Source organism: Rhamphochromis longiceps, linkage group LG6 (genome assembly GCF_057381845.1).
Source record: "Rhamphochromis longiceps isolate RC_006_pf linkage group LG6, R_longiceps_female_GT1.1, whole genome shotgun sequence".
In the NCBI taxonomy this organism is placed as follows: domain Eukaryota; kingdom Metazoa; phylum Chordata; class Actinopteri; order Cichliformes; family Cichlidae; genus Rhamphochromis; species Rhamphochromis longiceps.
Window position 1 is genome coordinate 1,109,198 of NC_140562.1, and position 13,036 is coordinate 1,122,233.

Below are 13,036 nucleotides of genomic sequence, written 5' to 3' on the forward strand. Positions count from 1 at the left end.
CCTTACCGCTTTGTGGGGTAAGAGGTTCCTCGCTACTTTGTGCAGCGAGAGGTGAGTTCTCCGCCACTTTGTGAGGCGTTGAGAGGTTCCGCGGGGTCCAGATTGTGCTGGACAGTAGGCCTATTTTGTGTTGTTGTCATTGTCGTCGTCGTTGTTGTTGTTGTGTGAGTGTGTGCGGAGCAGAACATGTGGTCTGTGACACCGACTGTTGTTGTTATCATGGGTTTCTAAGCAACCAAGAGTGAGTCGGAGGGAGACAGACGTTTGTGCTGGACTTTGCTCCTGGCAGCACAAAGTATTTATGTAAAAAAGAGAGAGAGAGCGACGGCTCCACAGCTGCGCGGGTTCACGCGAGCGCGGTCACGCGGGTTTCACGCGGACCTGAGCCGTGCGGTTAATCGCAGGCTTATAAATGGAAGAGATTCAAATGTTAGAAGTTTTCAGAAAACACACCAGCCTTGAAGAGCGTGTGGAGACCATAGACGTAATTGAGGTGGATAGTTGTTAAAAGTAATCTACATTACGCTTGTGGTTGCTCAAATTCAGTACAATGACATATGAGGTGAAGTGATATAGATAAATATTTAAACTAATGAAGTGCATAGAGGCACTTGACCTGTGTGGAAGACTGTCGTCTTATTATGAACCATTGTTGAGATGTAGAGCACACCTGTGAAAACAACTAATATGCTGAACCCTGTATGAAACATCTAAAAGTACATGATGGAGAAGCTGTGTTGAATATGAAAGTGTAAGACTTTGCCGCTGTGGGCAGAGCAACTACTGTGTGATGTTGCGTTGCAGTTTTTTTTTCTGAGCTGATGAGCAAGCTACACATTATCAGATCGAGAGCTGTCTGAGAACTACTCAAAGAGAGGGAAACAGCGCTATGATAACTGTGATAACTGGAGTGTGCAGCGTTTCCATGAGCAGTTTTCCTGAATCTTGACTCTTGTGTGTGAAGTGTTCATAACATCAGCATCATGTTTTTGTTTATTTGTTTTGTTGGGTTGAAAATAATTAAATAAACATGTGATCATGCCTATGGATCACCATGGCACATATCTCCAGCCATATGATTTATTTATGCAGGTGACAAAGTGAGTGTGAATGTGTCTGACATCACAGTGTTTTTGTGCACTGTGCAAAAGTAATTGCCTTTGATTGTGAGTGACAGCGGTGATTTTGCAGGTCGCCAGCTATTGTAAAAAAAAAAAGAGTGAATAAGAGGGAGAATTTATATTGTAGAAAAAAAATAATCATAGGAAAAAGGTTTTGTGTTGATCAACCAAAAAAACAACTATAATTTCATTTTCTGCTTTTAAGAAAGGATTGTTCACAAAAACACAGAGCGAGAGAGAGAGAGAGAGATATGTGTTGATTAAGCAGTGATGATAATAATGAAAATGTCTTAGTTGTCACTTTCAGGTGAAAAGCAGACCTGAATCAATTTTCCACATGCAGCGGTCGGAAGAAAAGTTATAGTTTAACAATTGGAAACGTTCAAGCCAAGTTTCTGGCTGACTTATTTACAGCACGATCTGTCTCAAAACTCTCACTCGTCCCTGAAAAAACCTGATCAGCAGCGGCAGTATCGGAGCAGAGGCTGCAGAAGCAACCTAACAAAGCATCAGAGAAGAAGAAAAGCAAACCCATCTTCCTGTCTGATTGGATGAATTCCACGGAAGGGCGAGCAAGATGGCGGCGTGAAGAAGAGTTTTTGTTCGAGCGCTTAGCACGAGACACTTATTTGACGTCTTTCTGGCTTTCGGGACTTTTTTGGAGATCAGCGCGCTAAGCTTGCTGGATCTGAGGCCAGGTTCTGCGGCGGCAGCATGTCGAAATGCTCAGAAAGGACTGAGTGACTCGGGCAAGCCACATGCGGCTAGCATGCTGGCTAGCGACCATAGCTACATGAAAGAAATGGACCCTTCATGATGCGCTCAACGTGCCGGCGCTGTGGTGGGAAAGGCTCCATCATAAACACGCCCTGCGCCCTGTGCAGAGGTTCAGGCCAAGAAGAAGAAGACGACGACTTCCAATCCCAAGAAGGTCGGCCCCAGCGTGGGCGAGCTGATTGTGAAAGCCGTGGCCGCTTCCAAGGAGCGCAACGGCGTGTTCGCAGCCGCTCTCAAGAAGGCTCTGGCTGCCGGAGGCTACGATGTGGACAAGAACAAGGCCCGTGTCAAGACCGCCATCAAGAGTCTGGTGGCGAAGGGCACTCTGGTGCAGACCAAGGGCACCGGGGCCTCCGGATCCTTCAAGATGAACAAGGTTACTGAGAGCAAAGCTAAGACGCCCGCCGCGGCCAAAGCCAAGAAACCGGCAGCAGCTGCTAAGAAGTCGCCCAAGAAGGCAGCAGCAGCACTTCAGCCACTAGACAGGACAAAGCTGAAGGAGAACTGCCGGGACTGTTGAAGTGGGAGAGGACAACAGAGTGAGAAGACTAGGTGAGAACACAGGAATTATTTAATGTGGGAAATCAAAATTTGGGTTAGCAAACCTGGGGAAAAGAAAACTGACTGCTTAAGTTGGAAAATTGAGAAGGAGTCTCAAACACTGCAAAAATAGAAACATACAAAATCACACACACAAGCACAACAAGCATTAACCCTACTAACACAAACACAAGAGAGCTCATGAAGATTAGACAACATCTTAAGCGTGTGAGTCTGTTTATCATCTTGTCCAAGTCACTCAGTGTGATGCAAAAACCAGTGGACTCATAGCACATTAGTTACAGAATGATCAAATAATAGTAGAGAAGTGTGTAGGACAGGCAGCTTTAAGAACATGCTCTGCTGGAGATGCAGCTCCACACACATGCAATGAAAATTAGCTTGTCATCTTTCATCAGTGTTAAAATAGTGTCAATTTAGCAGACACTTGTTATCAAATGCTGAATTTATCCAATGCAAAAAAAAAAAAATTGACTCTCTAGGTTGCAGGACAACAGTTTAACTTTTGTGGGGAAAAAAGATTCTGGTTTGACCAACCAGTGATCAGACAATAAATTTAGTTGTTAATATAGTAAATTGGGAGAAGCTTCCTGCTTGATTGATGCAGCACAAGTTTACTATAAATTTACTGTATGAGGGAAATTCTCTTTTAGTGATAACTTTTTGAACATGCTTTTCTGTTGTCCTGTCAACTTAGTGGGTTAATAGCTGATATGCAAATTAGTTGATCGTTCTTAGATTAATGAAAGGTGATTGAATTCTAGCACGAGTGAATGAGATGTGTTGGAGTTTGTTAGAGTGGAGACTCTAAAACACTGAGTTTCCTGTTTTGATGTGCGAGTGAATTCTGTATCTAGATACACAACTCTGAATACGTCAGAACAAACTTTTTTGTGAAGTGCATGACAGCATGTCACATGTTTTATGATGACGGGAACAGGAAAACTGAATAAAATAGATCTGTGGCCTAAATGAGTGAAGAGCACAGACCTGGTGATTAAACTCATAGCTAATAAGACATTAGGCTTATGTGTGTGTTGTGCAGCTGATGGTTGATTTGGAGTGAATCTAGCTGATGATTTTTCTTCTGTTGTGAAGTCGAGCTTGCCGATTAGTATAATGGTATGATTTACCCTCCTGAGATGAGGAGCTTGTGTCATGACTTAACAAGGCCTTTTTATTTTGATACTTTCACAGTGCACTGAGAGTTTGGTTTGATAATCTCTGTTATTTTTCATTTTTATCTTTTGAACAGGCACTGATTTTGTTTGTCTATTTCTTTTCTTTAAGCAGATCTGCACGTCGGGAATTAAAAGTGCTATACGACCTGTCGAGAAAGTCGTTACAAGTGAGTTCTCCACATTAAAATGGGCTCTGGAGAAAGCCACTTATTGGGACAATATTAAATAAAAGTCCCGGCCTAAAACGGATACAGCGATGTAATCTGATCTAGAAGTTCTTTTTCTTTTTGAAATGACGTCATTTTGCTGAGAGTGGAAACTGAATGCGACGACAGGTTCCACTATCAGCAAAGAAAGAAAGAATGCATGTATGAATGTATGAGTGAAAGAGGAAAAAAAACTGACTAACTGGTAAAAGCTGACAAGACTTTACTGATGTAACACGACTCAAAGTTAACCCCCACCTGACAAAGGTGGATGAATTTATGTGTTTTTGTTACAGGAGCAGAAAGATGACAGCAACATTCGAGGTTGCATGATGATTTAACTTGTGAAATGCCATTTTCTGTGTCTGTGCATTTACCAAAGGTGTTATTCCCTACCTTGTGTTGCTCACAGACATTACTGTGAGAAAGTGTACACACCTGCGCAGCGCTAACATTTACATTTCTTTTTACAGCAGATGATTAATCATGTGTTTGATCATGTGGTTTATAAGAGGATTAGTTGATGTTTTTTTTTTTTACTATAGGATTTTTGGGTTTATATGTGAATGACATTCTTTCCACGAGAAGGGATGGTTGACTTTATGGTCTTTTTTATGGCACCTCTAGAATCTGTTGACCTGTGTCTGACCTCCGTCTGACCACAGTCAATGTGTATTGCTAATGTTTGTTTCTTTGAGAATGCTGTAGTAGATTCAGCTGAAGCGGACAAGTGACATGAGTAAAACAAATAAGAGATTACGGTATTTATGGAATAGTTTATTATGGGCTCATTTGCTGGCCACTTTTGAACCCATAATAATATATGAGTGGAGTGACCTTGCTTAAGAGTAGTCACTGATTACATTAATGTTGACTGAGTACATGGGATGATCCATGTCTGAGGCAAATTATGGAAATGATTGTAGTTTACTGAGAAAACCTGCACATGACACTTGTCTTGCTGATGTTGAATGCTTATTACTCTTATGATACAATTGTTTACAGGTATGAAGTTTGATTTCACTTCCAGATTTTTCTTTCCAGGCCGTGATGGTGTGTATGCAGGCTCCTGGTGGAGCCAGGTGTTAAGCAAACTTAATATGCAAGACACACTAACATCTTTTATTGCAGGGTTACGGAGCTACTCCGGAGGAGATGCCCTGATGTTGCCTGGGACATGATCTAGCTAATCTTTTTCTGTAAGACAGGGATCCAGGTTTGATGAGTTGACGCGTGGGGGTGCCCATGCGTCAAGAGGAGGGGTCCAGGAATTAACATTAAACAAGGTTTACTATTATTGTTGCAGTGATTTGTGTGATTAGCCGTTTATTTACAAGTATTAAATCTATGCAAGTGGTGCATCCATGTTCAGATGAGGCTTTGATGGCCTATAAGTGAAGTTCACTGAACTAAAGAATGTGGTTTGATGATTGTTGACATGCTCTCCAAATAGAAGTTTTTCTTTTTAGCAAGGGAATACAGGTGCAGCAGTAATCTCCTGAGAAATCTTCAGAGGCCCAGTGAGAAGCGTGAACCATTCCAGGCATAGCCGACAGCCAGGCAGTGGTTGAGGTCAAAGGTCAAGCTGGTTGGGGCCCATCATGAGATCAGACTTTGGAGCCACAGCAAGGACCATGAAACTGCGTTGGAATGAGAGCTGTGCCAAAAGGGCTTTCCAGAGGCCAACAGAGGAGATTGTGGACAGCAGACGGGCACCTGAAGGATGAGGGGAGCGTGCCAAGCTCCATCGACAGCGCAGAGGGAGTCTAAGGATGACATCATGATTCTGTGAAAGCACAGGAACCAGAAGCTGTGGTGGTGATGACAGCAGTTTCCTATGTGCATATGATGACACTCTGAAGGCTGCTGGGATCATAACAGCAGTAAGACAACGGAACCCTGCACCCTTTCCACAGAGGTGTTTCTCTGCAGAGCGTGGACAATTAAGGAGTCATAAATATCCCCCTCACAGGACGAAGGCTTGAATGAGGTGATGGGGGTTGGTGGAGGCCATAAAACTAGGGTGCTGAGAGGTCTGCAGCTTTGGAAATAGCTGAGACCCATGTTGACAAACAACAACACTAACTGGTATGTTTGAATGTTTATTCTACATACATTTGGACTCTGGTCCTATGGACAATGAAACAACTGGAAGAGACATTATGACGTCCTGCAGAACTCAAACCACCCTGCAGAGAGACATGTGATGTGCACACCTGGAGGAAGCACCACCAAGCTGAGATGTGTTTGAAAATGTTACTTTCTTAGTTTCACTATTAAATCAACAATTTCTTTGGTTGCTCGTAAGATGCAGTTTGCCATGAGATGAGCTCAATGAATGGGATAACTGCTAATACATTTATTAAACTGTGTATCTTTGCAATAATTTAGGGTGATTTGACATATGCTGAGTATAAAAATGTTTGCATTGAAACTGTCAGACATGAGGTATTCATAACTGGGAACTTTCTAGCATAAAGGTCAAAAACGGGGGAATGTTAGAGTTTGTATTGTTGATTGTCATTTATGCTTAGAAATATTTAACCATAGATGCTTAGAGGTGTATAATCAATTGTGTAGTGATAAGTTGTGTGATCTTTAACAGGCTACAGAGGCTTGGTGTGCATTCCACACCTACATCCTGGGAGCATGAGAGAGGTCATACCTTCTCTTATTGTTTTATGGTAGGATTAACGTAATTACGTCTGTTCTAGTCTAAGTGCTTTTTGTGTATAAATGAACTGCTGGACTTCCTTACTGTGTTATCTAGGATGAGGGGGGGTCTACCCTCTTCCTGACCAAGGATGTTTGCTTGTGTGCTTTTATGACCCTTTGATCAGCAGTACCCGACACACACACACACACACACACACACACACACACACACACACAGGCAAGGTACTCTTTGTGTGTATGTAGACGTCACATGTTAATGAACCTATGCATATTCATGTAACCTCAATAAAAGGACAGTGGTACGGGAGAACGGACGAGAGCAACTGGGGTCAAGTGAAGGAACGGCACTCTGTCCGGTCTCTCCCGTGCACGAGTAACATGAAGAACTTTGCCTATTTGTGTCTTGCTTAGCAGTGTAATTATATTGTCTTCAACGTTCCAGCGGATGGGTTCAAGCTACAAACCTATCACGTACATTCATGATAAAGTAAAACCACAACACAACATGGACAGTAAGTAGTAAACTGAATTGTCTTAGAACTTATTATATTCTTTAAGCTTAAAAGCAACACCCAGGATTAGACTGTTTGTGTTTTAAGCCTTTTATTCAAAGCTAGTATGTGTCAACACTTCTTTCTGCCAGCAGCATTATTGAAGTGACACTTTAACGACACTTTACCTGCTGATGCTTCACATCACAATCTTTATGACGAAAAAGCTCAGATGTCTGTGCTGTCACTTGTTATGAAAATGGACAGAACCTGGGCTCAGGCTTCCTCTTCTTCTTTCCTTCCTCTTTAATAATAACCATAGATCAGTAAAACAGCCATATTTTTAAACAAATGATTGTGATGAAGAGAATTTTTTTTTCCAGTGTGCATGAACTCAAAATCTTTTAAGTTTAAATCTTTTTTGTTTACCAACAACTGGGGAAATCCAAACTTGATGTACCAGGTCAACTCAGCTCCTGCCTTGACCTCCCCTCTGCTGAGCGTACACACACACACACACACACACACACACACACTGTATCATCATAAATGCCATGATATCTTTCTTGTTCAAATAGTTTATTCACTTAACAAAGAGGTAGCTCGGAAACTCAGTAAGAAGGAGGAAAAATAGTTTAAGGACACTTTCTCAAATAAAGAGGATTTCATCATCTTTCTGTTCATAATACAGGCTAAATAAAAGAAGAGATACATCAGAAACAAATCAGTAGATCCAGAAATTATAGAGGCAAACTCTTTTCAGCTGTAGAGGTACACTTCATGTACTCATTAGCCTACAGTTCAAATGCCTGTGTTAGGGTGCATTGTTTCAGTTTCATTAAGTCTTCTTGCAGTTACATGATAATTATTATGCTGGAGTGATCAAAGCTCATAAACATCTGAGTTACACAATGAGTCTTTCAAATGTGTGGAATATCCCAGCTGTAACCTTTGCTTTCAGTTTGGTTAAATTCATCATTCAGATCACAGACTAAACAACAAGTACAGTAGGTCTTCCACTCCGCAATTAAAAATAGCAACACTCATGTAAGGCTTTATTCTCCATAGAGTCAACATTAAGCAACATTAAATAACGGATCTTTCACCTGAAAAAATTACAGTTTGTATAAATTTACACCGAAGACCAAAATACACACACATACATAAAACCCATAAATCACTAAAACCTATTAAAACACATGGAAAATTACCTCATTTGTTGTGCTATTCAAAGATGTGTATGTGTGTGTATTCAGGCCAAGTCATAAAGAAAACAATAGAGGTCAATATACTTTATGTTCTACAGTCGCTGCAGATTAATGAAATATAGTGGAAACCTGAAGATCCTAGGTATAGTAGTTTGTGGGAAATAAATACAGTGAAGTGACCATTTAGCTCTTGTGGCATGAAACTGCTTAGTGCATTATTATTTGCATTTCTACAATATGATATTTGTTTAATAATTGATTAATTTAGTGCATAAAATAGTTGATAAATAAAATGTTAAATATCTAATCATCATATCAAAAATCATATATTTGGAGGGAGTGTCTTTGACACATGCTGACTGCATTCTTCTTATAACCAGAACAGGAAGTGAGATCAGAGGAGAACAAGAGTGAGCAGTTTGGTGAAAGGAACAGGAAGGATGAAGAAGAGGTGAACATCCACACAGTTTAAAAGGAGACATCATGGCACAATAAGAGCACAAGCTCTAAGATGAAGACTGGTAATGATTAAAAACTGCACTAAATAGTATCATTCTGTGACTTCACACTTTAGGTAGTGCATAACATTTACCACTTTATATTAATTTTACTATATGTTTAAATAAATAAAAACAAATAACTTTAAAAGGTGCTGTTATTGAGTGAAAACTCAAAAGACTTCAGGGCTGTTGTAAGCCCTGTATGCTTCAAGATCCTAGCAACACCCTCGCCAGCAGCAGCAAACTGATATGGACCAGTTTATGCCTTTTATTCGGTTGTAAACTCTGATATACTTTTATAATTAACCTTTGGGTGACTGCACAAAGACTGAGAGGGGATGACAGAGAGGGAGACAGATGGAGGAACTCAGCACATATAAGAAACGGGTAAGAGTGGACATGAAGTCAAAGTCAGGGACATGTCCGATAATAAAGACCTTCCACCTGGCTACATATATGTCACTTCTGCTTTGCCCACATTCATCTATGGTGATCGCTCATAACTAAGCAGGGTGCTATGCTCTTATCAAACGATGCTCTTAAAATAATTATTACAAGAATATATTTTTCGTTATTGTTTTAGTTGAATATAAAATGTTTGTGTGTGATTGTCAGTACAAAGAGGAAGCGCGGACAGAGAGACTGGAACTAACAGAGATCAGGTGGATTTTTCACACAATCTACATGCATTAAATGGATGCGTTGTGTGCTTTTCAGTAGCACTCTGCTATTAATGTGAATAATAGCATTTAGCAGCATTCACATCACTGTAAACTTGAACAGGATGAATGCTACTATACTGATGTGACAGACTACAAATCTGTTCTCCACTCTCTGAATTGGTGTACACGAGTCTCTGTGCTGAGTCTGCTCAACAAAGTGTTTGGGTTTGCATGAATTCAAAAGCTGTCATTTAAAACCAGCTCTATTACCAGTTTGCTTCTTGTGCAGGTGGAGTCGCAGGGGGATTTTGAACTGTCTGTATTGTATAATGGTACTTTAAATACTTGATGATTTGGTGGACTGGCCTCTATGTGGTTAAGAGACTGAAACAATGCCGTGCAGGTTTCTCCTCTGATCTGCTTTTTCTTAAACTGTTTTTGAAATTTACTGTCAACATGACTGTGCCATTGCATCGGGTTTTAAACTAAAGTGACCACCGTAAAGCTGATGTATTATATTAAAATCTGTTATTCTTAGACACTGCTGTAGGTCATCCAAAAATTACATTTCTTTTGAAGGCAACACTAAAAGCATGACATTAAGACTGAGCTGAGCCCTCCTAAAGGTTTGATGCTGGAGTCGCCCCTGATTGAGTGCTTCTCACACATTTATGATTTTGAACAATTTACAGTAAATAATATCAACAGTAAGTACTTTTAAAGATTAAACATATAATAATAGTTGCTAAATTCATGCAAGTCAAATAACTGATTGATCAACTACAGAAACAAAATTGTACTTCATGTGTTTCATGAGCACAAATCTTCATCTGTAAAAAAACAACTAAAGATGTCAGATATTTGTAGTGAAGTTAAATGTACCAATTTCCACTTAGAAGCAGCGGAGAAGAAGCCACAAATGTGATGGAAAGACCAAATAAAATAAAATAAAGTACAAATTCCTTACATTTGTACTTTACTGTAGTAATTGTACTTAATATCATCTGGCAAAAAGGACCCAACAACCTTCATGCAAACTTCACAGTTTCTGAACAACTGAATGATCTACTTGATGCCTGAAACTACATTGAAAACACACATGACATATTTATATTTTAACAATCGAAAGTTCACATGTAGAAACAATTCACACCGAAGCAGTTTCTTGCAGAGCGGACTGTTTATTTTGAATGTTATTTTAATTTTATTATTTTCCATTACTCCGTGTAATGACTTGATTTATCCAACCAATGTAAGAGCAGACCTTCAGAGAAATAGTTGGTCCGGTACAGGCAGGTTCACAACCACCAACATGCACACCATGAATCTTGTTGTTTTTGGCCATCACTCCACCACCAGAATCACCCTGAGAGAGAAAACATAAATATTTTGTACCAAAACATCTGATAATGATACAGATAAAATGTTGGCAGCATGGTAACTCACCTTACATATGTCCACTCGAGGTTCTTTGTAACACATCGTGTTTCCATTTGGCCATAAGAATGCTGAATTACATGGATGGAGGTTAAGCTCACACTCAACAACATGCATCTTTGCACACTGGAGATGAGGCGGTTCATCAGGGACTAGAGAAAAAAGGAAAATAACAAAAGCTACTGCATGTTTCATGCAAGGAAATCAGATATTGAAAGAAACATGCTTTGCCTCATTTCTGGAACAAAATGTGTTCTTTAAAAGAAGCTGAGCAGCATTTAAAAAGGAGGGAAATTGACAGTATATCCACAAAAAAATGAAATAAATACTTTATGTCATCACAGTTTTCAAATAAAATGAAAAAGTAACTATAACAGGCACACAAGACAAAATCAAAGTATAATATAAACTAAAAAATTGTGAAATAATCAAAACAATACTGGTCTTACGTTTGTTGTAGTTTACATCAACCGTATAGCCACCATGGCCTGCAATCTGAATGACATCCATCCTACAAATTAAAAAATAAATAAAATTGCATCTCCATGTCTGCAGGCTGAGTATTTCCAGTTCACTCTAAGTCAGCTAATCTTTTCAGATTCAAACATTTTATTAAAACATTACATTTCCTTCCATTTCCTCATGCTCGTGTTTTATTGTCAGTTATTATAGATCATGGATGTAGCTCCTAAGCAGGTACCTAAAATCAAAACCAGAACCCTCTGCTCAATATTCAAGTCTCAGTTACATTATTGTTAATAAAGAAGCTCTGCAGTCACTAATGGGGGTTTGTAACTTCAGAAGCATGATGTCATTTTGTTCATAGACTACAGATGTTGCTACATTTTTTTGCTCTTCCTGGAAGTTTAAAAAACCAACCAACTAAACAAGAAAAATACATATTATGTCAACATATTCCAGAATTCAAACTTTACACTTAAAAGGTTACTCAAAACTCACTTTTTGCGACGTGTACATTTAGGGAAGACAACAGGCTTAATCTTATTCTCTGGTGGGTCGATTTTCAGAAGCATGATGTCATGTTTTCCTGTTTGGTCCTCAAAGATTTTGTGATCAATAATTGTCACCATTCTTCCTGGACCTGGATGAATTCCTACATATGCAGACATAGTCCTAAACAATGGAAATGGTAAAAGAACAAAATACCAGTAATGATTTTTGTCTCTGGACTGGTTTTTTTTAAATATGTGAAACAGTCATTTCTCACCATCCAGGTTGATCTTTCCAGCAGTGAGCTGCAGTTAGAACCCACTGGCTGTGGATCAGAGAGCCGCCACATAGATGATATTAATGTGTTCCATGGGTCAGAGTTATGTGCACGTGATACAGACGATCATTTTTCTCACAGCTATGGTCGTGAAAGATTCTCTTGTGCAAATCCACCTCTGTGCACACCGTGAAACCTGAGAGAAGAGTAATATACTTACAGATGGTTGGCTTACCACCTGAACAACATATTGTGCAGCAACTATACTCGCAGTCCCAATTGTTCTGTTTCACAAACTCTTTGCCTTTTTCAGTGATATAGATGCAAAGCTCAGTGACAGTTATTTATTTGCTTCAGTAGCTCATTAGGGTCTGTCTCAAACTTTTTATAAAAGCAGTATAAAAAAAGCATGAAACATCAGTTGTTCAGTTAATGTGATATTGGCTCACTTGATATAACAATTTCTTTTCTTTTATTTGTCTTGTACATATCGTTATTGCACTTCCATAAGTGACAACATTGAACACCGATGTTTGACAGAAACGAATCCACAATGTCTCATTCACTCAGTACAAAACCTTGAGGCTGTTTTCCTGCCTTAGTGAACAAAGATATGAAATGCTATTTGATTATGAGTAAGCTCAAAATGAAGTTCATTGTTCTGTGACATACAGCTGTCTTACAGCCTTAAAACTTTTTGTGTGGGCCTCTTTCAGTGGTCACTTATTGCACTCTTAGTTGTTAATACTCAATATTCAGTTTTCCCCCATGCAGGTTAATCAGTCATGTTTGCATGGTTGTAAAATAAACATATTCATTGTTAATTATTGATAATCAATAAGTACATAACCTAAGAAGTTGTTTCACTTCCTCCTGAATCATATCTTGATATTGTTACCTTTTTAATAATAGCACAACTTTAATCAATTGAATTCTTTTACCTCAGGTGTCTATTTCCAAATCCACTCTAAGCTTCTTCAGAGCGGTT

At 39.4% G+C, this 13,036-nt stretch overlaps 1 protein-coding gene and 1 pseudogene across 2 annotated transcripts; one reads left to right on the forward strand and one right to left on the reverse strand.

Annotated features, from left to right (window-relative positions):
• The first annotated feature begins 1,276 nt into the window (after positions 1–1,276).
• On the forward strand, positions 1,277–6,804 carry LOC146667072 (histone H1-like; annotated as a pseudogene). The gene is made up of 2 exons (XR_014912030.1): positions 1,277–2,450; positions 5,316–6,804. The product of XR_014912030.1 is annotated as a histone H1-like (transcript).
• A 3,786-nt stretch (positions 6,805–10,590) lies between these two features.
• LOC146667073 (serine protease 1-like) lies at positions 10,591–11,950 on the reverse strand. The gene is made up of 4 exons (XM_085408427.1): positions 11,781–11,950; positions 11,270–11,331; positions 10,830–10,972; positions 10,591–10,749 (listed from the first exon to the last, which is right to left on the reverse strand). The coding sequence occupies exons 1-4, from the start codon at positions 11,948–11,950 to the stop codon at positions 10,591–10,593; spliced, it is 534 nt and encodes a 177-aa protein (XP_085264553.1).
• Between the last annotated feature and the right edge of the window lie 1,086 nt (positions 11,951–13,036).

Coding starts and splice junctions, on each gene's coding strand:
- LOC146667073 (XM_085408427.1), bottom strand. CDS start 11,950: ATGTCTGCATATGTAGGAATTCATCCAGGTCCAGGAAGAATGGTGACA. Junction 10,973..11,269: donor TGATGTAAACTACAACAAAC/GTAAGACCAGTA, acceptor TTTTTTCTCTAG/TCCCTGATGAACCGCCTCAT. Junction 10,750..10,829: donor CTCGAGTGGACATATGTAAG/GTGAGTTACCAT, acceptor TTTCTCTCTCAG/GGTGATTCTGGTGGTGGAGT.